Raw genomic sequence first — 26280 nt, 5'->3', positions numbered from 1 at the left:
CTAACATTTAAGTCTTTGACTATTGGTGTTGTTTCGTATTTTCTTGCAAACAAAGAATACTTTTTTTTAAGTTTTTCAATCAGAAAAGACTACATTTCAAAGATATATTTTGAAAATTGAATTTGAGAATTATTGTAAGCTTATTATCATTCACATCCCTGCATTTCACGTGCGGCCAATTTATTAGCATCAGAATGTTGCTAGCAACATGTTGCCGAAGGACACCGATACTGATACTTTCGTCTGCCTGCGAAGTAGCAGCCACACGAGTTTTGCCCTGCACGCATCGGCCGATTTCGGCTGACTTCGGAACTGCGTGGGCTCGGGATGACGGGAAACGGGACTCCGCAGCGCCAGGACATCGGGAAATCGGGAAATCGGGACGCCAGTGCTGCCGAAGGACGAGTACGTTGCGCTAGGTCGGCCCAATGCGAAACGCGCTTGGCGCGACAGGTTCAGTGCTCGGGCAACTTCCTAGCGCGTCGGTTCAGTTCAGTCCAGTGGACTCAACAACACCAGAAGGACTCAGTTTCGAATTGGCAATTCTGAAATTTCGACAAGTGTTTTTCGAGCGGCGCGAAACAACAACAAGTGATATACTTACTCTAGCTGAATGTCTGAGAAAGAGTTTTTTTTGAAAAGTGTTGGTTGATTATTTTCCAAGTTTTTTTCGAGTGTTGGCCAGTGCATTGGACCCATTTCATCTCGCTCCTGTTTTTTTTTTCAAAAAAGGTAATTTCAAAAACATAAATTCAATAGTTTTCCGCGGGAAATGTTATCTAAGTTGTGTGTGCAGTCAATTGTTTAATCCTTTATTCTATTACGCGTTGATCGCTGTCTTCAACCATTTTACTCACTTTTGTTCACTCGGTTGTCAATTGCATTATCGGTGTGTTAACATTCTCATTCTTGTCACAGGCAAACAAAAAATCGAGTTGTTTCTCTGCAATTGATTGGTTGATTGGTTCTTCATGAGTGAATGCATATTCAGTTCATTGCATTTCTGTGCAGTTACTGTTTACTTACTTATCTTCTTTGTTGTGATTTGTGCATCTTTAGTCATTCGTTCTGAAACCTTTATCCTTTGATTGTTGCGATTTCTTTGTACGTTTACTTACTGTTTTCAGTGCATTAAATTACTTCACATTTTATCAATATTTTTTGACAGTTTTAGTAAGCCAGGATATATTTTCCATACCTTTACCAAAATGTAAGCGAATACGACTCGCTAATAAATTTTAACCCATTTCTGGCTAATTCAAAAATAAGTTCAGTCTTAGATCAATTGATAGTAAATCAGTATAGGGGCATTTTAGCTTAATTAAAAGAGATACAGTCGAAATATTTGAAAATAGCTACATTACCTGACTTTTGTAGAAATATGTGTAGTAATAAATTGGAGCTGATATAGAAGCAAAAATAGAGTCTTAGGTATTAATTTGTTCCACTCTTTTTTAGTACAAGGCCAAAAAGACAGTTACAATGCATAATAGAGGTAGCTCATTAGATGTGAACTTGAAGTTTCCACGCGGGACCGCCGCAAAGCACTACTTTGCAAAACACACGTAAAATTTTCAGTTACCTTTTTCAAAAACATTTTAAAAAATTTTTTAATAAGAAAATTTGAGCAAAGAAAGTCTTCAATGACCTTGCAAACAATATATTTGCAATAATTAATAAAACGTCGGGAACAAAAAATAAAAAAAAATAAAAAAAAAACATTTATTTGAAAATGAGTACGTGTACCTCAATTGATTTACTTTCACCAAGTTGGATATTATTAATTTTAGGATTTCTTATGTCTAAGTATAAGGATATCACTTCAAGTTTAACTAGTTCATTGCTTAAATTTAACAAGTTAAAATTACTTAAAAGTTCGCCCTGAAATACGTTTGGATCATTTTTGAAAAAGAATATTCAGTAAAGTCTTCTTATACTTAAACATATATTTTATTTCCTTGCTTACTATCTTAAATCAGGATTCCTGATATTTTATTTTTTCCATTTCTTTATGTTTTGATTTTTTTTTTACCAACTTCAACCCAACTAAACTTTTAACTTAAACAATCTAACGCTTATCCTTCGCCAGCCGCCACCGTTTTGGCACATTCTTGAGGTACATTTTCTCGGGGGCTCCTGGGATCCTTTGGCCATCGAACAAAAGGCGCCAAAATGAGACTGCAGCTTCCAGCTACCGGCTCAAGTTTTTAGTTGCCGTGATTTATGTTTCATTAATATTAAAAGTGATTTATTAGCCATGAAATTTGCGTGCCCAACTTGGCCGGTGGTCCTTATTCGGTCAGGTGGAGTGCTGGCTGCATACGCGATTGTTCAATTACAGGTGGGATGGGGGTAAAGTGTCCTGTTCGGCTGCAGGCTCCATTATCCTTAAGCGCGGGCCCGTCCGCTCATTATCCCGCCGTCCTGAACTTAAGCTAAACTGCTGCACAACGAGATTAAAATTGTAAATGACAGCCAGACTGACAGGACAAGGGAGGAGCATCTGCTCGTCCTTTAATGTACCGCCCTGCAGTGCCCATTTCCCAGTCCCTGCCCCTTTGCCTGGCCATTGCCGTCGCATTTTGTCGTGTTTTTAATGAAAATTAATTAATTAAATAACGTTTTTACTCATTCGCCTCGCCTTGCACACCAATTGTCTTCCTTTGTGTGGGAGTTTTCGTGTGAGGATGCATTTTATATTAAATAATGAAGAGTGTACAATGTATTCAGTGGCACACAAAAAGGTAAAGTGGCAAATGGAAGGGCTTCCCGCGGTAAACAAAAATCTGGCCATTTTTGGGAATGAATCTACCTCTCTTTAATGCACAGAAAGAAATATAAATTAAGTTATCGATGGGCTGCCCTAAATAAACATTCAGTGAGGTGATTTTATATTTGTATACCAACAGTTTTAATATGATTAAAATCGGAATACTATATCATATAGCTCCAATCGGAATATTAAAAATAACAAAATTTAAAAAAAAATTGCAATTCTGTATTTTTTTTTTTTATTTGCAAAGATATTCTAAAAAATTGTAAGGCACAATAATTTTTTTAAAGAATTTTTGTAAGCTATATTAGTATGCACTTTTTTTTGATGTCAACAAGAAGTCTTTTGAAAAAAGCTGAAGTTTTTACAGCACAGCTTTCATTGTTCAACCAAAAAAAAATATTTAGATAAAAAAAATAAAGTGATAAAAAGGACGTAAGAGGCTTGCTTGGCGGATGATTTCCCTATTTATTTAATGTGAAAGTACCCCTCAAAATGCCTCAACGTTTTGGCACTCCGCACTTCAATTAGCATCAATTTGAAACTTGACTCCGACTCCGACTCCATTCATTTCAAATTGGTTAACCGGAATCATGGCAAGTAGCTGTCGGCTCCTTGACAACTCAAATCCCCTGTTCAACGTTCATCTCCACTGGTTTATCAAATAATAAAGGGGGTCTGTGCCTTTATTTTCTATGTGTATCTGGTGAAATTTATTTGTATTACGCGTATTTCGCTTTTTGCATTAAATGAAATGTATTGTTTGCGTGCTGTTTATATAGTATCCAGCTTGGTCCCATTCAAACGGAATATGTATGATAATGTTGTGAATGATTTTTCTGGTTTCGTTGGCAACAATTTTCCGATTTGAATTACATTAAAATAGTAAATCTAGACTATCTTATTACTACTTCCCAAAGAATTAAACAAAAACAAAAAAAAAAAAAATAGAGAAGTTACATTTAAAAAAATTTTGTTTGTTAATTTCCGACTCTTCTAATGAAGCTATAATACTCGTTCCACTCCAATGCAATTCGAACAGAATTTCCGAAATGCATGGCAGTATCGACGCCCCTTCTGTCGGTATTTATTTGGGAATAGGATATGAGCGAGCGATCCCAGTGACAGTTGATGACTGATGACGTAAGCATCGAAGTGCAGCGGTGTGAAAATATATTTCAGGAAAGAGGGGGTGTCCATGTAACCTGCAATTAGTTCGTTATGTAAGAAGCAGGCTTAAAAACCAAATCAACAATACGCGCTGAAACAGGTTTGGGAGTATTTTTGTTTTAATTTCCAACCAAACCCCCACGAAACAAAAGGAAAATTCGAACAGTAATTATGAGGAGGAGCAGCAACAATAGACATGGCCAACAACAAAGGACAACACCAACAACGGTTGCCGCCCAGGAAATAATAAACGAAATAATAAACCCGGTTCCGCTGCCCAATTTTCGCAGAAGCATGTTATAAATAAAGCCACTTCCTCTCCTTTTTTTTTCTTGTTGCGGACAAACCGCGGGGAATGGCCCTTGTAATGCAAAATGTCAGTAAATAAATCAGGCTGCAGTATTGAACCCTAAGATTGATCGAAACCTCAGTCAAGATTTATGTTTGAACGAAATAAAAGCTTCTTAAAGCAGCTTGTTCTTCCGTTTTATTTGTTTTGGCTAATAAACGACGTGTCACAGCGAAGCGGAAATATACACAATTAAAAACGCATCAGTGGCGAAAAGGTTACACATGTATGCGGTGGAGAACGGGCAGCAAGGGGTTAAGAAAGGGGCTCTGATGGCCAACAAAGCAAACCGCAAGCGAGCAGCACTTGCACATTAACAAAAGGCAAACAACAGCGGTAGCAGCAACACAATAAAAGAATTATTTCCATACATAAAAAGAAAATTGCACAAACAATTGAGAGGAAATGCCAGAGCGCAATGGTTGCAGTTGCTTTAAGTGAAAAAATAATGCTACTGCAACAAGCCCGGGAAACGGAAAAGCTTTTCCCAAGCGCACCACGCTGCGTATGCGTAATGTAGTTGAAAGGCGAACACGGAGTAAAGATTACATAGAAAAGCGAGGGCAATTTGACAACAGAAATTAGCCAGCAAGACAGCAGGTAAATGGCGACGGAAGGGGAGTGGTAAGCACCAAGCAAAGGGCAAAAACTTCCTCGGAAATAAAAGAAAATTTCTATCTGTAGCAATATAATTGGAAGGATCAACTGAGCACATAAAATAGAAGGAAATAATGATAGAAAAAAACTCAGAAAAGGCTGCCAGAGGAACGGAAAAATATTATTGATCCATTTATAAATTAAGAAAAACACATTTCGGAGAATATAATTTCATACCCGTACAATATAATTTTTACAGACTTTTAAAAATATCTTCTTAAAGAGATAAAAAAATGTCTAAGATATATGACTATACAGAGATTTCTGATGGACGCAACAAAATAATAGTCTTAAAAGGTTTATATAAATAAAAAATCGTAAAAAAACGTAAAGCAATAGTTATTTTTTAAATAAATAAGCAATGACAGTTAATGAAATCTTCAAAATCCTAAGTTAAAATTAAAACTAGTATAAAACTACGATATATACGTTGATATTTTCCAAAAAAATCAATTTGGAACCTGAGTTCCCCAAAACTGAACTTAGGGCAACACTTTAAGGAAAACCTAACAAATAGCAAAACAATCGAACTTTCACCTGTCATATATGAGTTTTCCCTGTTTTCCACGATTTTACCACCCGGCTTAGCTATTTTCCGATAGCCTTACACGCCGCTTTCCCCTTTTCGCATGTGTAGCGGTAATAAGTGAGTTGGGCAGATCATTTACACAACATTTGCATGGAGGCAAAGGCAAATAAAGAATGGAGTACTGAGCCACTAAGCCACTTGAATTTTGATGAGACTCGTTCGCCAAAAATGTCGACACAAATATTCATTTAAATATCAACAATAAAAGCCGAAACAAGCAGCGAACAACTTAATGTATGGCATCAGTCGCATATTGAGTCTATATATAATACGAACGTATGCGTGGAAGGTTTACATGCATGTGTTTCCATGGAATTTTTGGCTTTGATTGAAGTAGCTTCTTCAACTATGGCCTTTAAGTCGAATTGAGCTTAAAGCCTCTTGGCAAATGATATAAGCCCGCTGGCTGCTATGGCTTTCCCAAGTTATTTCACACTTTCAGGGCTCAGCTTAGCTTTGGCCACAATTAAAGCCGATTAAATCGAAATTAATATTGCAGGCTACTGGCTCCTAAAAAAAAAGACAAAGGATAATTGAAATGTTGATTAACTAAGCGGCAATGAAAGGAATTTCACTTTGACTGATTTGCACAGTCGCACTCAAATCAATTGGCCATTTCCATTTGCTTTTGGCAAACAACAAAAGGGGTCCAACAATCCCGCAGCGGTGTTTATAAATAATATGGAGTAAATTCTACAGGCAATTGCAAGTTCATTGCTTTCGTTGCTATCCTGTTGCTGTTGTTGTTGTTGTTGTTGTTGGCCGGCACTGCCAACTGGCCACGAAATTTAATTAAAACGATTTTCCATCGCCAAACAAACTGCGGTGTGGTGCAAAAGCGAAGTTCTTCCCCATTTCCCAGGCCATTTTTGTCTCGCGGTGCTCGCTTTGTCATTAATTTAAAAATTTGTCTGAACCCTTTTCAACTGACAAAATGGGGACATGCTCGTATACGCCCCTGCCCCGCCCAAGCCTTCTCAAAGCACACACTAAAAATAAAAATAAAAAATTTCGACTTAACCTTATACAAATTTAAACAATCGCACATCGAATGATAATCAAATAAAACCAGTGCAGTAATTTATTTTACAAGAAACAAATTTTAAGTATTAAACAAAATATAATTATAAATATAATTGAAGATAACAAAATTACTTTTTGCAAATCTATATGATCTGCATTTCTTACAGTGCAAACGTACACATACATGCATGAAGGAAAGTTGACTTTTGTTTGAGGTTTTCCACCCACTCGCTCTCCCTTTCAGGTATCCCTTGCCAATAGTCGTTCTCTTTCTAAAACATGAAAAAGGATGTGTCCTTGCGACGTTGACTCATTGCATCGCACACCCACCATACCACCCAGCCACTCACACACAAAATGCTGACATCCACATAGCAACAAGTCAGCGAGTCATGTTTTGCTTGCCATTTGTAGAGTTGACCTCAGCCCCTTCCCCTCTATTGAATGGGATTCAGCTATTTGTAGCATTTAATACACATCCGCTTGCCCCAAGTGGTTGCCCCAGTTGACCCCATGTCGACCCCTGGCCCAATGCACCCCTTCTGCTCCTGACACTTGTCACTTGGTCGCACCACAGCCCAATCCCATGTCCAGACCCACTCCCATGCTAGTATATACTGGTCTTCGGTGTTGGGCCACCTCCTTCGCTGCTGCTGCTGCTGCTACTGCTGCTGCTGGTGGCATCTCCTAGTTGATGGACTTGAAGTCGACACACAAAATGGTAGCAAATCGTTGCAATCACAGCCTGTCACCACGAAACACATTCCCATTGCAGTAAATTCAGTTTTCCATTGCTTTGCAAGCTTCACTTCTCTTAGTTTTGGTTCGCTAAATTCTCTTTATCTTTATCAATTATTTTTTTATTTATCTTTTTGATATTTTTTTACAAGTTGACGTTAAGGAATTTTATTTGTATTTTATACCAAGAAGAACTTATTCCGTGTTTTTGGTCACAAATGTAAATGGCAGCGGTATGCTCCAAGTGAAATGTATAATTGTTGGGAAACATTTTAGTTGTAAAAGGAGGGGTAATAACATATAATAAGAATAATAACAATAATTGTGTTCTGATACTGCCTCCTCAGAAGCGCAACGGTTTGCCCTGAAAAGTAGGCAATGTTTCGTTGCCTAAGTTCACAAATAACGTGTTTCGATCGCCCCCGAAAGCAGGCAACAGTTTTCTGCATGTCAACGGGCAAATGAGAAAACACAGTCAGACAAACAGCAACCGCAGGATGACAGACGTGTGTGTGTGCGTGTGTGTGATTGTGCGAGACAGGTGGATAGCCAGTCAATGAACCACACCCCATTTGGTGTCCAGACGACAGTTAATTTCCTATTTGATATTTGCTGTTAATCTAATAAATTTGCACTGAATCGACAGGCGAGCGACTGAATTGAAAGGCAGCAGACAGGACATCTGTGAAAAGGTGTTGGGCACACACACAAACACACACACATCGTTGGCAAGGGAAAGGACTTCGCTAACTGGCAGCAGTGCAACTACCTGTGCAGCCATTGTTGTGGTTCTGCTTAATCTCGGAATTAATCTCATTTAGCCTATAAACTGCACTGACCAGAGCCACGAAAGCAGCTCTCCAAGGATCTCCCTTGTAATCCTTTTGTCACAGTTCATGACTTGGCAGCTTTCCGAAACTCCATCTGCTCCATCTACTCCATCTGCTCCATCCGTTCCATCCGCTCTATCCACTCCGGCGGAAGCCGAAAATGGGCAAAAGCTAAGCGAAGTGTGCTGCTCATAAATTCACTTTCCTGCGGCCCTGGGTTAGACTTACTGATTGCCATTCACGTACAGCATTAAGGAATTGCGAAATGTATTGAAACTGTTCTTTAATTAAAACAATATTTTCAGTTGAAATAAAAGCGAACGATATTTTGCAAGAATAACTAGATTTAAAATAGAAAAAACTCATATAATTTTACTTGTCATTACTTTGATTACTTAAATCTAAGATGATTTCAACACTTGTTTGGGTACTTGTCTTTTTGTGTGTACTTTAAAGGATTTATGTATAAATGACTACAGGACTTGGTGATACAAGCTATTAAATAACGCTACTTACTTAATATAAGCTTAGAAAACTATTTGAGTTAACACTAAAACAGAACAAAATACTTTATTCTAGAGGATATAAAACGATTTAGTTCGTCACTTTATTAAACTTAAGTCAACATGTTAACTTCTACTTTATTTATATTTAATACAATTTAAGTACAGTTTAAGCTTGGAGTATTGCAGATCCTTTCATTATTTATTTTACTGTCAAACAACAAGTTAAATCAAAACAAAGCTACCTTGGACTACCCCTCACTGGCTACCCACACTCACAACTCTCATTTTCGCAGCTCCAATAACACTTTACATTTTCCATAGTTTTTCATTTCTACCTTTTTGGGTTTTTTTTTTTTGGTTTTTTGGTTTTTTTTTTTTTTGTTTTTGTCGGGCTGACTTGGGCAAAGATTAAAACTGAAACTGTGGCTCCGGTCAGACAGGACGAGGACACCCGGTCTCATCCCCGCCTGTCTGATGATGGTCTGTGTCTGTCCCGGGTCTGTGGGTTCGGCTGCCATCTCTGTTACACGGCAATTACATGACTGAGAGCGTGGAAAGTTGAAAAAGCAGCTTCTCCGCTTTTTTGGGCGACGGCGGGACGGGACAAAGTCGTTTGTTTGCATACCTGGCTAGCTGGTGATAACAATAATCCTTGACAAGCCATAAACATCTTAACGTCCTTGTCCCCGTCGCCGCTTTTCCGCTTTCCATTTGCCATTTGCCATTCGCCATTCGCCATTTACCATTTCCATCCAGCGCAGACAAATAGACTAGAGTTACAAATGTCGCAGAAGTCGCAGGAGTCAGGCGTACTGGGGTTGCTCTTTGAAATTGTAAACCCAACAAGCGCTCTCGCAGTCGCAAAGTCAATTTGAATGTTTGTCCGGGGGATTTGCCTTTTTGTGCGACCTCACCCGCCAACTTCCCCCGCCTTCTCAGCATGAACCCTCGGGTCATGGCCCTTGAATAAGCAGCTAATTCGTTTATTATTTTTATTGTTGCGTTGACATTATTTACGTAAGCTGCTTGTCAGCTTTTCACTTAGGAAAAGAAAAGCGGAAGGCGGATGGCTCCGCGTCGGAGACTTTATTATATTCATTTCCATTTTATTTGCCCATTTACAAGTTTCCATCTTTATGCCTTAAGTTTCGGCCCGTTCTTCTCTCATCCTCGCGGCCATATCCTTTTGGTCTGGTCGGATGTCGTGTCCTGACTGCCGAGTTATGCCTTTATTTGGCACTTGACGGCAATTGCCTTCACTCAACTCAACCGAACTGAATCCTGAGCTCCTCGGTCGCTCATCGACTTGGCCCGGCTATTGATAGAGCTTATTACGGATTACGGATTGGGGATTGGGGATTGCGGATTGCGGATTGTGGACTGAGGACTGAGGATTGGGAACTAGGGACTGGGGCTAACAGGGCGGATGGGTGATGGGTGACAAGTGGCTCGGGATTTTCGCTTCATTGACGTTATCTTAAAAGACGTTCTGGCTGTTGATTTTCAATCGAAGTCTTATACGTTTTGAAAGGTTTTCCTTCAAAATATTATAACTTATTAAATATTTTTTACTCCTGAATAAAACTGATATTCATATCCCTCATAAAAAATTATACTTATTGTTCTATTACCTCCTTAAAAATCAGTATTACATATCCTTATCAAAAACTTGTGATAGTTAAAGGTATATAAGTTTGAATGTATTTAAAAAATGATTTCGAAATAAACTTCTAGCTGTTGGCTAGCGATTGCAAATCGCATGTTCAATTGAAGAGGAACTTACAACCCTGGAGGCTCAATTAAAGAGATTTGAGGTTGAACTAACGCCACTAGAGGCTGAAAGCTGGCCTCAAACCGGAAAACAAATCCTTAAATCTGGCTCTTCGATTTCCTTTTTTTTTATTCCCATCTCAGAGTGAGGCACTTTTCCACTTGAGCGCAGGCACATACAGCATAACTAAGGATAACTAAGGATCAGGCCAATACGACAATTGTCCACTCATGGTCGTGGCATATCAACTGCTCCAAGTGCCCCCCATTGCCCCCCCTGCCACCCCTTTTAGCCGGCTCAATGGCCGCCAGGTCAGGTTGGTTTGGCTCCAGCCAAAGCCAAAGCTAAAGCCAAAGCTGAAGCCAGAGCGCTCAATTAGACCACAAGGCGTGGTGGTGGGCTGTGTATGAGGTGTATGGTGTATGGGGGCGTGGCCCAAGTAACAAACGATGAAACGGAAGAGGTGGAAAACTGGGAGTTTTGCCAGCAAATAAAAATATGACACGAGCTGGCATTTCTCTCGTGCATGTGAACCAGTTGACACTCACGCATTCAGGCATTTTCTCGCTGTGACCAAGGAAGGGGCTATATATGGGTGTGGCAGAGGCGTGACACGGGGGAGGAATGGCGAGGGCGGGGGGGTAGCTGGGTTTCCCCCTCCCACTTCAACTGGTGCGACAATTGTGCCGCTGGCCACACGAGGCGGGAAGCTCTGGCCAGGACTGCTCATTTACACTTTGCCACATGTCCCAGTGTCTCGGAAATCTGTCGCATCAGCACTAAAGTCCCAGACTAACACACGAGGTGTATGTGCGACATTCCAGGGGCGGAGTGCCAATGTGGAGGGGGTGGGGGGTGTGGTAAAGAGGCACAATGGGTGGGGCAAGTCAAATGGTTTGCTGCATTGTTGTGCGAGGTATCTAGCTGCCTAGAGTTCCAGTCCCAGCAATTGGATCTTGGCTTCTGGTTTTACATTTAATGATTGCCCGAGCACTCTATTTTCACATATATAATAAATATAATAATCGTAAAAAACCTCACATAAGACCAACAAAGTTTGAACTGGGTTATGGTTTATTTGGCACTTAATCAAATTCCTTTTTCCTTAACATATTAACCAGCTCTTAAGAAATATTACAAATGTTATTATACCTAATATTCTAATTGTTGTTCAAGGTAGTCAATAAACGATTTATTATTTATTTGTTATTATAACACCCAGCAAGTAAATTAGGATAGGGGGTACCAACTAGTTGGCTTTCCTACGTGAGGTCATGTTGGCTTCAGCGTGTGTGTGTGTTGGTGAGATGTTAAGCAAATACAGTTATACTAGTTGTACAGTGGTGTCCGAACCCATTTTAGCCCCCAGAAATACCCTCCCCCCATTTTCACAAGCGCCGCGAGAAGTAAGTTTTGCTGACCATGACAACGACCACATTGGGGGATGGGCGTAAAAGTGAGTGGGAAAATGGGGTGGCAAAATGGTGAAATGAGCACGTTCCATGGCCAGTCAGTCGATGGCCAGTTGTCATTTGGCCCTTATCCACCCACCGTTCCCCCGAAACTATGTGTTTAATTCTGTTTACTTTGAAGCAAAACATGGCATTCCCAAGTGTGTAGTTTTAAATGTCAGCAGCAAAAGCACACAGACACAGGCATTTTCGGCCGCAAACAGAAACTGATTTACTTTAAGTTTCAGCAAAAGAAAACAAGAAACCAAATCAAGGCCGAAAGGAAAATATTTTGCTGATGGACAAAAAAAAAACGGGGGGGAAATTGAAATGCAAGGAGAATGCCACTTAGGCAACTAGCAAAACAATTAATTGCCAGCAATTTCCGTTTGCCTTGTGCACAATCAGAAATTATATTAAGCCACCTGAGCCAGAGATCTCGGATCCCTGTCCCTGGGAAATTATTTCAAGGCACCGGCAATATTTACTCTAATATTGAGTTTCAGCCGTGGCACTTTGTTTCAATTAAAAGCCTGAAAATGCTTGCTGAGCTGGGAAAATGGCTGGAATTTCAGATTGGCTGAGGGCACAACCCATCCAACCCCCTTCCACCTGACCCTAACAAAATTGCACCTGCCTGAACCGTCAATTTACACAGTGACAAAGTAATTTTTAACCATATTTGTTTACTCCCCCTCTTTGTTGGCCGAAAATCAATATAATATTATCATCAGTAATTGAATTTGTCCCGTAAAAAGTGCAACGAAGAGTAAATTCACTCTCAGCAGGGTAACTAAAGTAGCCGAAGCCGATACCTATGCCTATACGTTTTTAAAGGCGGAATATATTACATATAAAAAATGTTATATACTTATTTTGTTAGCTATGTGCATAACCTTTTCAACATAATGATTTTTTAGATATATGTTATCCAATATGAAATTTAAAATCTTGTATTTTTAAACCTTTGCAATGAGCATTATAATTTCATTAAGATGTTTGCAAGGATCAAGATTAGTTGACTAAATCTCGAATCTTCGGATAAATTAAAAAATAGCGAATAGTTTGTGTAGAAACTGAAGGACAGACGGACAGGCTAGAACAACTATACCAGTGATACTGATCAAGAACATACATATATACTTTATAAGGTTCCTGCGTTGCAGACTTTTGACTGAAATAATAATATACTTAGGAATAAAAATAAACTTAATATATAATATATGTATTTTCGCATAAAGCTCTTATAAAAGGCTATAGCTGAAATACCGTGCCTACTTTAACTGACAATAAATTTATTCATAATTATCGGGCCAGGCACAATATTGATTAGTTGGTTAATCACGGAGAATCGAGTTGCGCAAACTGTGTCACTTATGGTAAAGACAACAAATGATTTATGTGTGGGGAAGGCGAGGAAAGGGGCTTGTCCTCGGATGTAAAAGGGTATACCAATCAGAAGATCTCACCTATCAGATCTGACCCACGAAACTGGAACGGCGACTGAGAAAAGTGTGGAAAGTGTGATAAGTGTTTGAGTGCCAAGTGCACAAAAGAACCCGCATTATTAAGGGGCGACTGCGGGCCAAAGGACTAAGTACTGAGGTCCTGAGGATTTGGACATGGACTACAGATAGGACACGTATCTAATAAAACGCCTTGCACACGTTCCCACACTAATGTGCTGCCTTCGATCCAGCCATCGCAGCTCAAATATTTGGGCCTGCTTTTGTGAGCTCATTAAATTTCGTCAATGTAAATATGTGTGGCGCAGCAAAGGATGGCGTCGTCGAATGCAACACGTTGGTGTTGGTCCTTCGTGTCCTTTGGCGGCACGAAGGGGGATGGCGATGGAAAGGGCGTGGTGAGGGGGACGGGAGCAAGCGACAACCGGCATATGCACTTCCGGCACATTTCCTGTTGCGACTACTAGTCCTCGTCCTGCGGCTCGTCCTTCGTTCTCTGAATTTATTACGTGCAAATGTAAATAGCGGCACGTGCGGGCTCCGTATCCTGCGCTCCACTGTCCTTCGCCTTTGAAAGAGCTCCTGTCCTAGTCCAGTGCCAAGAAAAACCCGAATACACTTGAGGAAATTATATTAAAATATCTTTTTAAAAACATTGCTTGGATGTAAATATTAACCCATGAATTAAATTGTGGTTTACAATAGACGTAGCAAGAAATCCTCTTTTTAGCCAAACTACAAGAATATCGATATGCTCTTCGTTCTGATTATAAAACCTGCTTATCCTTAGTGAGCAAATTTAAGTTCCTTCTATTAAAATATTTAAAAATCTTTGAAGGATTTTTGTTTTTGGATTAGTCAACAATTTCTAATCCAGTTAGAAGTCTTTTTGGCATACGAACTTTTAAAAACTTTTTCGAACAGTATTAGCCAATTAATTCAATATTATTGCTTTGTCCTCCCTATTTATCTTTATGAAATGATTAATTTACTTTAAAAAATCGAAATGATTTCAAACTGGGCTGATATTTTTCTTTTCTCTGTATACAAAAAGTTCCTTCTCTTTGTTTGCCTTCTGCGAAAACCCATTGCCGATCCTTCGCGTGGCTTCTCCTTTGTGGCAATAAAAATGTTGCTGTCGCCAAACAAAGGAGGGGCAGGCTGCTGTCTGCAGTCTGCAGTCTGGAATCCTTCGAGCAAGTCCCGAGTCCTGTTTTCCGTGTCTCCGTGTCGCCTGTCGACTTGTTGCCACAGTGGGCATGCAACGCTCTGTCAATAGATAATGCAGCTACAAGAAGCAGGCCAACAGATACCAGGGCAAACACTGCAATATGTACGTACGTCTATTTAGATAATTTATTTCGACAAATTGACAGCGCAGCCAAATCGAGACGGGAATAACAGTCAGAGGAAAAAAGTAAGCAGCAAAGGAGCTGAGTTGTGCTAATCGGTGGTCCTTTTGTGGAGGACTGAATGGCATTCGCTATTTCATGTATTTCTTAGCTGACAATGTTCTTGGATAATGACACAAATAAAATGTAGTGCTATGCAAGGTATTCAAGGACTTTTGTTCGCTGTTGTGGCATTTATCTTTGAATTGGCCATATCAAGTGTCTCATATTTCTATTATGGGTTATTATATCAAGATATTGTCATTTCCGATCCCATAAGTACAAATAAGGTATATCCCACAAATACTTTCTTAGCTCGTTTAGTTTTAAAGTTGAGTATTAACACTTTCGTAACTTTCATCCTATGGCTGCCATATAAACGATATTTAAAAATTAATCTTGTAATTAATTTGGGCAGTGTATAAAAGAGTATAGTATAACTTGTCCAATTGTTAACAGTTTTTTTAAGCGAATGTAGCTTTAGTTTAAAAATCTTGCAGAGGCTGCGACTTCGTCCAATAGTTTACATAGGAACGGTCTGGATCTTCGTAGCTCGACTTAACTTTAACATGTACCGTGTACTATGATTAATCTATATTTTGAATCATTGATTTCAGAACTAAGCCGATCAAAATGGATCCATTTTGAATATAACCTCTTGTTTTATTTGCAGCACCTTCAGCAAATCAAGTCAAGACATGCCAAGGGAAGCTAAGACAGTCTTATGATGAGCTTGCTGGTGGTCAAGGAAAGCTGCGAGCGGATCGCCGACATCAGCATTAGCCAAGAGCAATATACCGATTCCCATCGACATCTGAACCGAGTAGCCAATCATCGCAAGCTGGCGCAACTCGAGATTGCGGCAGGTGGATCTGCACTGGGAACGGGACTGGGAGGCTCCGGCACGGGGTCGGGAACCGGAGGAGGATGTGGTCCAGCTCTTCGCTGGCAGTTGCTCCTACTCCTGCTGCTCTGCAACTGCATCGGTAAGTAAACTGCAGATCGTCGAATTAACGAGCTCTGGCTCTGAAGCGTTGGGCAAATGCCGATAAATGTTTTCGCTTTGCTTTCTTTTATTGCGATAATCCTGCTCTATCGAAAGGTTTGAATATCGGTAATCGAACAACTTATTGTCATCGATGTACATATATTCCTGCTTTTACGATGTTACGCTTGCTTGATTTTCCCGGTTAGATCGATGGGTGTTTCGATCTAATTGGTTCGTTCAGCTTAACCTTATTGATTTGCCTATCGTTGACAGGCCGCTCGCTATCCACACAAATCCACTCATACATAAGCACATACACAGAGAAAAATATTGCCGATTTTGTTTTAAAATGGATATGATCAGTGGCATGGTTCATACAAATTATAATGTTATTCCCCAAAAAAAAAAACATACTACCATGGAAATTAAAAAATATAATGCTTTAAAATGCTCGTCTTGTTTTTCCCCAGTCATACGTGCTTTAATTTTTTACTTTACTAATAGTTCGTTATTTGTTTTGTAAACATTTCATCATCTGAAATATTTTTTGGTTAAAATAAAATTAATGTTTAAAATAATGTATAAAAATGATTTATGAATAAGGCTGCCCAAAAAATTCCAATAGCAGTCTAATAAGTGTGGCGACCAGTATTGACATAAATTTAAATTTTTAAATTAATTTAAGTTTAATTTAAACACTAACTTGGCAAGCCTGTCCGATAATTAGTCCGATCGTTTCAATGACAGCTGTGTATTATAGACGCTCAGACCTGTTCGTTTCCAACTAATAGGATTGATCTTATCAAATAATTTTAAAAGCTTTTTTAAGTATTAGCAATTTTTTCAGTTGAATCAAGGTTTATTTTCAATATCTGATTTACACTATAAAAATATTAAATACAACATTTACAAACTATATGTATATATATGTATATATGATTTTTGGTAATTGTTATTAAGTTGCTTTGAAGTTTTTTTCTCTGTGCTAAAGACTTACAGCCACCCACACATACATACATGTGTAAAATTGTTCGAAATTGTGTTAATTGTTCAATCAATGTCTTCTCTTCATGGAAATGTCAATTGAAATGAAGATCTTACCGTTTCGAACAAAATCTCCTCAGTGGGCGCCTTCGAGCCGGACTTTGTGATTCCGCTGGAGAACGTGACCATAGCCCAAGGTCGGGACGCGACCTTCACGTGCGTGGTGAACAACCTCGGGGGTCATCGGGTGAGTGGTGACGGTTCGTCAGCCCCAGCCAAGGTATGTATCGGTTTCAGGCGCAGCGTTGAATTCTCGACTTCCATTTCGTTTCCTTTGGTTCTGAGTTCTCTTTGGTTGTGTTTTTCAGTTTGTGGCTCTTTCGTTCCGTTTCATTTGCCATTTCAAGTGCACAATATTCAAATAACTTAATACAGTTTTAACGATTTTCCAATCTAAAAGGCACCAATAACAATAAAGAGTTCGAAACTGCACCACAATTATCGCAATTATGTAACTGTTAAGCGCACCTATTCCTATATCCGCATATCTATAGTTAACTACCAGTATAACAGCCATAGCACCATACAATATTTACGATATATATAGTACAATACAATAAAAAATATCTATGCATACATCCCTCTGTATATAGAGCACTCTGCATATTGAACGACCCGATGCACAGCAACAACAACAGCAACGGCAACGGCAACAGCAACAACTGAGCCAAAAGGACCAAACAATAACAGTAGGGAAAATAACAACAATTTCATTGAATCGATTCGAATCGCATAGCATCGCATAGCATCGCATCGCATCGCATCGACGAATCGAGCGGCACAGCATCAAAATAAATTTAAATAAACATGGCACAATTTGTGTGATGCGAAACCGAGACCGAAAAATGCATAGCTTATTGTTTTTATCATCGTATTATATTATTATTAGCACTCACATTTAATTTATAACACTCATAAAGAGGGGTATCCGGGGATACGGGGATCCGGGGATCCGGCTTCTGACTCCGGCATTGTCCCAAAGATTTTAAGCGATAAAAGAGTATTGCACAAAAAACCGCCATCTGTAAGCGATTGTTGTTAGCAACAATAAACAATCGCCCATCGTTAAAAAGCAAACAAAAAAGTACAATAATAAATGTAAAATTGCTATTATTCAGTGCCTCCCAGAGGGCGATGTACATACATGAGGTCGCATCGCGTAAACAATGGAAACAAATTAAGTCATTGTATCGGCAATGATTTAATCTCTTTAAAGCCTGGTTATCCCTTCGTCGCGAAAGTCATTCGTTCTAAGCGATCAGCATGGGATTTTATGGAATTATACAAAAATCCATCATCGGTATGCGAAGCTACAATTCGCTAATCGATAACTTTTACTTTCAAATGCATGCTTAAATATTACACAAATATTTTATTCCGGCTAAAAGAAAATCTGAAAGATACGTAAGCAAAGTTTTGTTGCGTATCAAAAACAAGTGCTATCCAAGGGTTTTTTGTTTAATTGGCGACATTAAAGTGAAAATGGAGGACACCTTAAATCTCGTTTAAATCTTTTTGCTTTTAAAGAATGCGTTTCTGTGTGTGCAACGGCCTCTGTATTACGGCATACCCATTCATAAAAATCAAAGAGTTTTCGAGGTAATAATACATCCAATCCAAAGTCAAGCAAACGTTTATTGAAAAATATTTTTAGTTTACTTAAATTAAGTCTCAGATGTCTTAAACAATTATTATTATTAAATGTCTTACAAAAATGCATGAATATAATATTTTGTTTAGTTATTAACTTTCCACTATATCACTTCGCCATTGAGTATTTCAATATAAGTAAAGGGTATTTGGCAGTTGAAATGCTCGCCTTCTATATTTATTACCCTGTCTCTCTGCTTGTTTGCGTCGCGCGTCAAAGAGTGTTAATCAACGAAATGGGATCATAAATAAAAACGCCATTTCATATAAATCCTTCGATGTTTCAATCAAGCAAAAACAACTGAGCCAAACGACTGAAACATGGCTGATGTGAACAGAGGGAAAGAGCGGAGTAGTGCTCTTGTCATTTTATTTAAACAATAAATAAATACATATAATAGCAAAGTAAAATGGCTGGACAATAATGTAAATCTAACGATTGATTTGTTCAAATGTAATTGGTGGTAAATTCTGGTCAAGCTCAAGAACAATACTTTCAAGCTGCGCCAAGTTTGGGATGGAGAACAAGTCGAACCCTTATTTGGGCATTTCATCGAAAATATTAACCAGCCCAATAATAGAGATATTTTTTCTCGTTGCTTTTCTTATAAAATCATAGAAAATCAAATTATTTAAATTATTGACAAATAATTTTATTAATTTGTATGAGAAAACTAATTTATATTTGTTAAACTCAAGAAAATTCAAATATACAATTAAATCCATTGCTTGCACGAAGCAGAAAGGTTTCGTTTAATCAAAAGTAAAGTAAAATATTTTTCTTCTATTTTTTAAAATGCTTGGAAACACACGCGCGTAATTTTTGGAAATGTTCATGTACTTAATTTGTTTGAACTTTAAAATACAATATAACCAGCTAGCTTTCCTCCCAAAAATGGCCACCTATAAATATGAACGGGGGAATATTCATATACGCTTATCGATTTGGTTTAGTTTAGGACTAGTGACTAAAGCCAGTGCTGAGTTAAGTGGGTTGGTGTGTGGCAATCCCATTAAAAACATTTTTGCAAAGTGTGACCATGGTCAAATACAATGCAATCCACTTAACTCCTTGCCGGCTATGCATATTTAAAGATTTCTTTTGCAGAATATCTTTGGATGAATTTGCGAAACGCAACTACTGCTGCTCATCCATTTGTTTAACAACGATGCCAACAACAACAACAATGCGAACAATGCGAAATTCATGGCATTGTTTTTATTTGCGCGTTGCCCACTCCGTAGCACTCACGTTCAGCCTCTATATGTATCTCTGGCCCTTTGTTTGTAATTTCTTTCTCACTTTTTCGGTTCGTTTTTTAGCCCACTTTCCTGGGCATCTTTTACTGTTTTTATTTTTGGTTAGTAAAATACAGAGAAATATTAATAAAAATAAATTCAAGCGCACCGAGTTCAAACCGAAACAAACTTTGCACCATTTTTGTATGTATATTATCAACAACAATATATGTATGCGTGTTTGTCTGCGAGTGTGCGAGTGTGTAACCGAATGTGTGAGTGTGTGCGTGAGTTGTGCTTCATGTAGTCGAGTTGCCCACGTAGTAACTGTAAACTTACTTTATGACATTTGCTCGCTTTATTTGCATTTACATTTGAAAATTTTTTACAATCCGCTTTACATTTCTTCTCAACTTCGATTTTTTTGTTGAACTCCTCTCCTCTTTGTTTGCCTGATTTTCGTCACAATCCGTTTGAGCCTTTGTTTAAAATCCCAACGGCCTGACCACCACTCCAAAAATCCCCCACTCCATTTACCCCGTCCCATCCCATCCAATCCCCATGCATTACTCAATAAATTTGCTTTATTGAGTAAATAAATAAAGCGCCAGTGCCGCCGTCGCACTGCAACATCAAACGTTCGTCCTGTCTGCTGTCCATCGGTGTTTATTTTCTGAGCGGGCTCATAACCCATCACCCCCACTCCACCTTTACAAACTCCCACTTTTCGCCCCTTCCCGCTATTGACACACTCAAAAAAAAAAATCAAAAGAGAAAAGAAAAAAAGAAAAACGTAAAAAACGAAGGCTGGCTCTCAGCTGTATTGGCATTCCTGCTTATTGGATTGCCGGATCCGCGACAATATAAACCTGCAAAACGGCTGTCGAGTTGGCAGATCACGAAGAACTAATGGCAAATATTTTTTCACTTTTTAGTCAAAAGTTATATCAATCTGCAACTATGAAAAAGAGTCAAAGCCATGGGGATTTGAGTTTCTAGCTGTTACAGATTCAACACAAAAAGTTGTAAGACCTTTTTATACGCACTCAGATTATTGTTCAGCTCACAAAAAATGTAGCTTCTTCAAAGGGACCTCAAGCACTAATTTAATACACTCAAATTAAAATAACAAAATATCAATAATTAAAGTTTGATACCAACTACCAATTTTATGGGCATTTAAGCTTATATTGTAACCATAACAAACATAAGTTATAAAATTAATTGGTCTAATAACTAAAACTCTCAACCAGTTATTTTTAAGAATTGGGGAACACTAATGCTTATTGATATAATTTTTAACATAAAAGCTCTTTTGGAACTTAAGAATTTAAATACTGTTTCTCAACCTTAAACATATTTCTAAAAGTCTAATCATTTAAAATCACCGTTTCATCAAATAAATAAACGTGAGACTAATATTAAAAACAAAGAAGTGTAAGGCTCTAATTATTTGGTGACAAAATTGCTGTATTTTTATTTAAAAACAAAATTCATAGTCAAAATAAAATTCAGTTACCAAATAAATAGGTCTAAATAATAAAACTGTTAATTGAAAACTTTTTTCTTAAAGCTATATATATACGCTACTTCCTCAGAATAATGACTTGGGAATTCTAAGCCGCGAAGACACCATTCGGAAATGGAAAAAATTCGTACAGGTTAGAGGATTTTACGTAATACACAGCCTTTCTGTCCAGTTTTCTCCTGAGTGTACCGATCCGACTTTATCGTTAGTTCCTTTTCCACCGTTCCCCGTTTCACTTTCCGGATTTGCGAAACCCGTTTTCGTTTCGTCCGCACAAAGCCGCTTAAGCCTATTAGCTAAAACCCGTAGACTGCGCTCAGTCGGCACATCATAATGTTAATTAAAACTAGGCGGAGCAGAGGAGCAGGGCGGTGGCGCAGGGGCTAGGATTAGTGGGATGGAAGATTGTGAGTGTTGCAACATTTGCCTGCCTTGCACCAAACCATCCCAAACAGACATACATTTATGTACGAGTAAATACATATCCTTTAGTCGTTCTCCTCCTTTCCCTTGACGTTAATCCACTCTTTTTTCTAATTGTGCATGCGATGTTAATGCCAACTGATTAGCCGCTTCACAACGCACCGCCAACTGCACCCATTATTCATGACTCTTGGTTTCCTTGTGTTTCCCTTCGTTTCTGTCTATCTCTCTCTCTCTCTCTCTATCTAACCTCTAACCTCTAACTGTCTCTGTGTGTGTTCGCTGCACATGTGAGCTTTACTTCCCATTGTATGTATGTTTGTTTTATCTTTGCTCTTTGGTTACGAAAACGAAAAAAAAAAAAGAAATTGTATGGAACTGCATAAGAAATACGAAGCGATTGCATAAGCGCAAAATGTTAACTAATTGTTGAATGTTTCTTCTCTCCACGAACGCAAACTGAAACTCATATCCACAAAAAAACGCTAAAATCCATTCGCCAAATGGCCAACGATGGACGCTGAAACCCGAAAACCGCAAACCCAATTCCACTAATTGCACTTGAAATAACCCTTTTCATATCCACCAACCATAACAACACCACCAACAACGACTCTAACAATCTGGACTCGATGGCAAAACCACCGGAAAAAAACCCAACCCGACACAAACCACCCGAAAACCAAAAACTTGCAAAAACTTTGCCACTGCTCCTGTGCAAAATGGAAATGGCGTCAAATTGCGTTGACATCTGACACTGACCAAAACAAAAATGCCAATAACAATGCTACACCAATACGATTCAACAACGAACTGAAATTTAACCCCAAACACTACTATCAACACCAACCTTTGTTCTTTTGCAACGACACTAACACAAATTCGTAACATTCCGATAACTATCCTTCCCAAAATTTCAACACACACTCACCAATACTCCAAAACACCAACCACTTTAAATTTTTATATGACCACAAATTGATTTAAACGGTTTCGTTGGTTCTATCTTTTTTGGAATTAAAAATGAAATAATGGGTAATTCAACATCAACACGAATCTTCACCATTCAACAACAATAACTTGGGAAATTTAACAACAACACAACCACAATATCAACCACCACCAACCGACAACCGACGGTGACAATGCGCAAATGCTGCCAATAATGGCATTAACTAAATGTGGTGGCCCCAAAAACTTTTTCTGTGGGTGGATATCAAACTGCAATTTCCGAACATCTGGTGTCTGCTCGTACCCATACGTATATATCCTGAAACACAAACACAAACAACAATTTGACATGCAACAACGACCAACCGTTGTCTTTATCAACACACACACACACACACTCACACACACACACACCCACTCACGCACATTCAAACCGACGCTGTCATCAACTCAACAACAACAATGGTCATCCCTTTATCCCCGCTTCCATTTCCCATTTCCCCGCTTTCCCCCGATTTCCCCCGATTTCCCCCGAACACCGCCCCGATTCCATTTGGCAAACTGGCACCATCAGGTCGCCTGGATTAAGGCCGATGCCAAGGCAATCCTGGCCATACACGAGCACGTGATAACCAACAATGATCGATTATCGGTGCAGCACAACGACTACAACACATGGACGCTCAACATACGCAGCGTCAAAATGGAGGATGCCGGCAAATACATGTGTCAAGTCAACACGGATCCCATGAAGATGCAGGTGAGTGCTGCGATTCCAGTGCGGGTACTCAATGACCTCCCCCGGAAAAACATATCATTTGTTCGCTGACGTGACTATACTAATGGTCACACACCTAGTTACACTACAAAAACAAAGGAGGCATGGGGCTAACCACAAAGAGACATGAAATAGTGAAAGGAAAGCCAGAAAGCCATGCCTTTTTATTGGAATTTTCAGTGCACCAAATCAAAAAACAGGAAGAAAGATATTGTCAATAGTTAGCCAATTACAAAATAAAAACGCCACCAGCAGATGGCGCCTTCTTGTCATAAGTCGAAGTGAAAGGCAAAATTAGTAAATCAAACTGGCTATGTGATGTACTTCTTGAAGAGTAAACAAAACAAGACAAGTGGTACAATGTGCTTCAAAACATCTTTTCTTCCAAAAAAAAAATGTCGGCCTAAATCAATAATGCAAAGCAATACACGTACTTCTTGCAATTGGTTTTTTTTCGGGGCTTATAGCCAGAGGCAGCAAGTATTTGCATCTCCCTTGAAAGCCTTTTATTTTTTTGCTGCAGCCTAATTTCTTGAAACTAACAAAGCATCAAAGCTATCAACTTTCAGTTCCCTTTCCGAAGGGCCAACGAAATAAATTCCGGGAAGAGTGGGGGTATAATGAAATTATTCCTGGAATGTCGGGGCTCCCTCTTTGGCCTCCGCATGTGTGTATATCCAGGCCTCGTCCTTCTTTCCATTTTTTTCCCTCGAGAGTGAGTGTGTGTGTGTGTATGGGGTGACATTTAAACACGATATATAAACAATGAAGCGCTTTAATGACAAAAATAAATAACAAACACAACGCCGTTGCAATGTTGACGTCATCAAAGAGCGCTTATGTGGGTGTGTGTGTGTGTGGGAGGGTGGGAGGGTGGGGAGAGAAGAGATTTCCTTCGGAATTTTCCGGGGGGAATTTTCCTATGTGTGTGCGACGTTTGCCGTTACTCGAGTCGAGCTGAGTTGAATTGAGTTTTTTTTTTATGCAGCACCACCCCACCATTAAACGACATGTGCAAAACGATTGCGTTTTCAATTTCATTTCATTTATGCTGCAAGGATGATGAAGAAAATGTGTGTGGGTATTGGTGTGGGTATGTGTGTGTGTGTGTGAGGGTGGGAACCGCCGGCTTGTAATAAAATCAACCTAACAAAGCGAATTGAGTGAAAAGCAAATATGAGACAAATAAAAAGCAAACAGGCTTGACATTTCTCCAGCTTTCTCGGTTGCCGTCCTGCTTTCAAGCCTTTTTTTACCCACTGTCGGATAAATTTCGCGCTTGGCTCGTTTGGGGTTTTCCACTCTTTTCCGCCAGCCAGTCTCTCCTTTTTTTTCCTGTGACGTCAACTTTATTTTATGACACAACTGTCAACTGCAGCGAGAACAATGACAATGACAACGACAATGATAGCAGCAATTCGGTTATTGTTGCTAGCAGCCAGCAACCGCAAAATGAAACAAATGATAAAAAAAAGGCGAAAAAAAGGTGCAGGATACTGGGTTTTATAATGAGACGACAATTTGTCGCAGAGTGCAGCTAAAATGTTGACCAATACTCGTTAAAATTGCTCTTTTATTGCTGTTAATAGTTAAATGGTTGAAAACAAAAAGCGCAACGATTAAAATGTGTTTTGTTGATATTTAATCTATTTAACAACTCTTTCAATATAAAATCATTTGTATTTTTAACCTTAGAGCATAGCTAAAAAAATTTTGAACATAATTAAGCAAGCTTAAGAAATCCAATGTTGGTCCAAAAATTCTGGGCTCATTCGACTTAAAAGTAAATTTTTATTAATTGACAGACCCAGTGTTTGTACCAAAATCATCTGGGTAGTGGGCGTTAGATCCCTTATCTAGGATAAGCAACCGGTCGTATACGTGATTTTCGACATATCATTGGGGAAATTAATAAATGCTCCCGACATCTTTTCGCCCGCAGACCGCCACCCTAGAAGTGGTCATCCCGCCAGACATCATCAACGAAGAAACCTCTGGAGATATGATGGTTCCAGAGGGTGGATCCGCCAAACTCGTATGTCGAGCTCGTGGTCATCCCAAACCCAAGATCACGTGGCGACGCGAGGACGGAAGGGAGATCATTGCCCGCAACGGTTCGCACCAGAAAACGAAAGGTAAGCAAAAAAAACCCGAGGATTTGCCTATGTTGATTATGAGCGCAAAACAATAAAGTTATTAATTTACCGATAAAAATAAAAGTAGATTAAACAGCTCAAAAAGGGAAACAAGTCTGAATTTATATTTTAGTCCTTCAGATATAGTATGCAAAGTAAACGCATCTTATATTTAAGTCTACCAGCAAATTTAACTTATCGTTCTGCGAAATGCATTTCAAGTATTTCAAACAATTTAAAGTTTAAAGCGAACTTTATAAGCACGAAACCGTACATGCACCCAAGGATTCAAACACCTTGGGTTCACACAGAACACCACTTTGAACTGACTAACCGACCGCATGTACATGTCTGCTATACATAAATATATATATTTCCACAGCACAATCGGTGGAGGGCGAAATGCTGACGCTGTCAAAGATCACGCGATCGGAAATGGGCGCCTACATGTGCATCGCCTCCAATGGAGTGCCGCCGACGGTTAGCAAGCGGATGAAGCTACAGGTGCACTGTGAGTACCCCCCTCTATGCTCATTCCTCTCTACATTTAGTGCCATAGTTAGATACAGCTGCGGTCAAAATAACAGTGGTTTCTTAGTTTATTTAAGAAGCAATCGAAAAAAGTTGGCAAGCTTCCTTTGAAAAACTTTGTTATGTTTCTGTGAAAATAATACTCTTAGCTAAACGATGTAAATATAAAAATCCGTATGAACATAGGTATATATTTTAATTTTTTCTATGCCTTAATGGTACTGCATTGTCGCGATACTATTATTATGACCGCAATTGTATATACATATTGGTACGTCCATATATGATACATGATAAAT

The 26280-nt window shown here is 39.0% G+C and overlaps 1 protein-coding gene across 5 annotated transcripts in view; it reads left to right on the top strand.

Annotated features, from left to right (window-relative positions):
* Positions 1–471: 471 nt before the first annotated feature.
* Positions 472–26280, top strand: part of LOC108140906 (neurotrimin) — a 39007-nt gene continuing 13198 nt past the window's right edge. The window contains exons 1-6 of one of the 5 annotated variants that reach the window (XM_017263957.2): positions 472–732; positions 15388–15700; positions 16827–16933; positions 23112–23297; positions 25258–25450; positions 25833–25961. In XM_017263957.2, coding sequence (XP_017119446.1) covers positions 15439–15700; positions 16827–16933; positions 23112–23297; positions 25258–25450; positions 25833–25961 — 877 coding nt within the window. In that variant the 5' untranslated portion in view covers positions 472–732; positions 15388–15438. Of the gene's footprint in view, positions 733–15387; positions 15701–16796; positions 16967–21206; positions 21297–23111; positions 23298–25257; positions 25451–25832; positions 25962–26280 lie in introns of those variants that run through there. The other 4 variants (XM_017263955.2, XM_017263956.2, XM_017263954.2 and 1 more) reach the window with 4 other exon arrangements.

This window comes from Drosophila elegans, unplaced genomic scaffold, assembly GCF_018152505.1.
Source record: "Drosophila elegans isolate 14027-0461.03 unplaced genomic scaffold, ASM1815250v1 contig_149, whole genome shotgun sequence".
In the NCBI taxonomy this organism is placed as follows: Eukaryota; Metazoa; Arthropoda; class Insecta; order Diptera; family Drosophilidae; genus Drosophila; species Drosophila elegans.
This window is presented reverse-complemented; position numbering and strand designations above follow the sequence as displayed.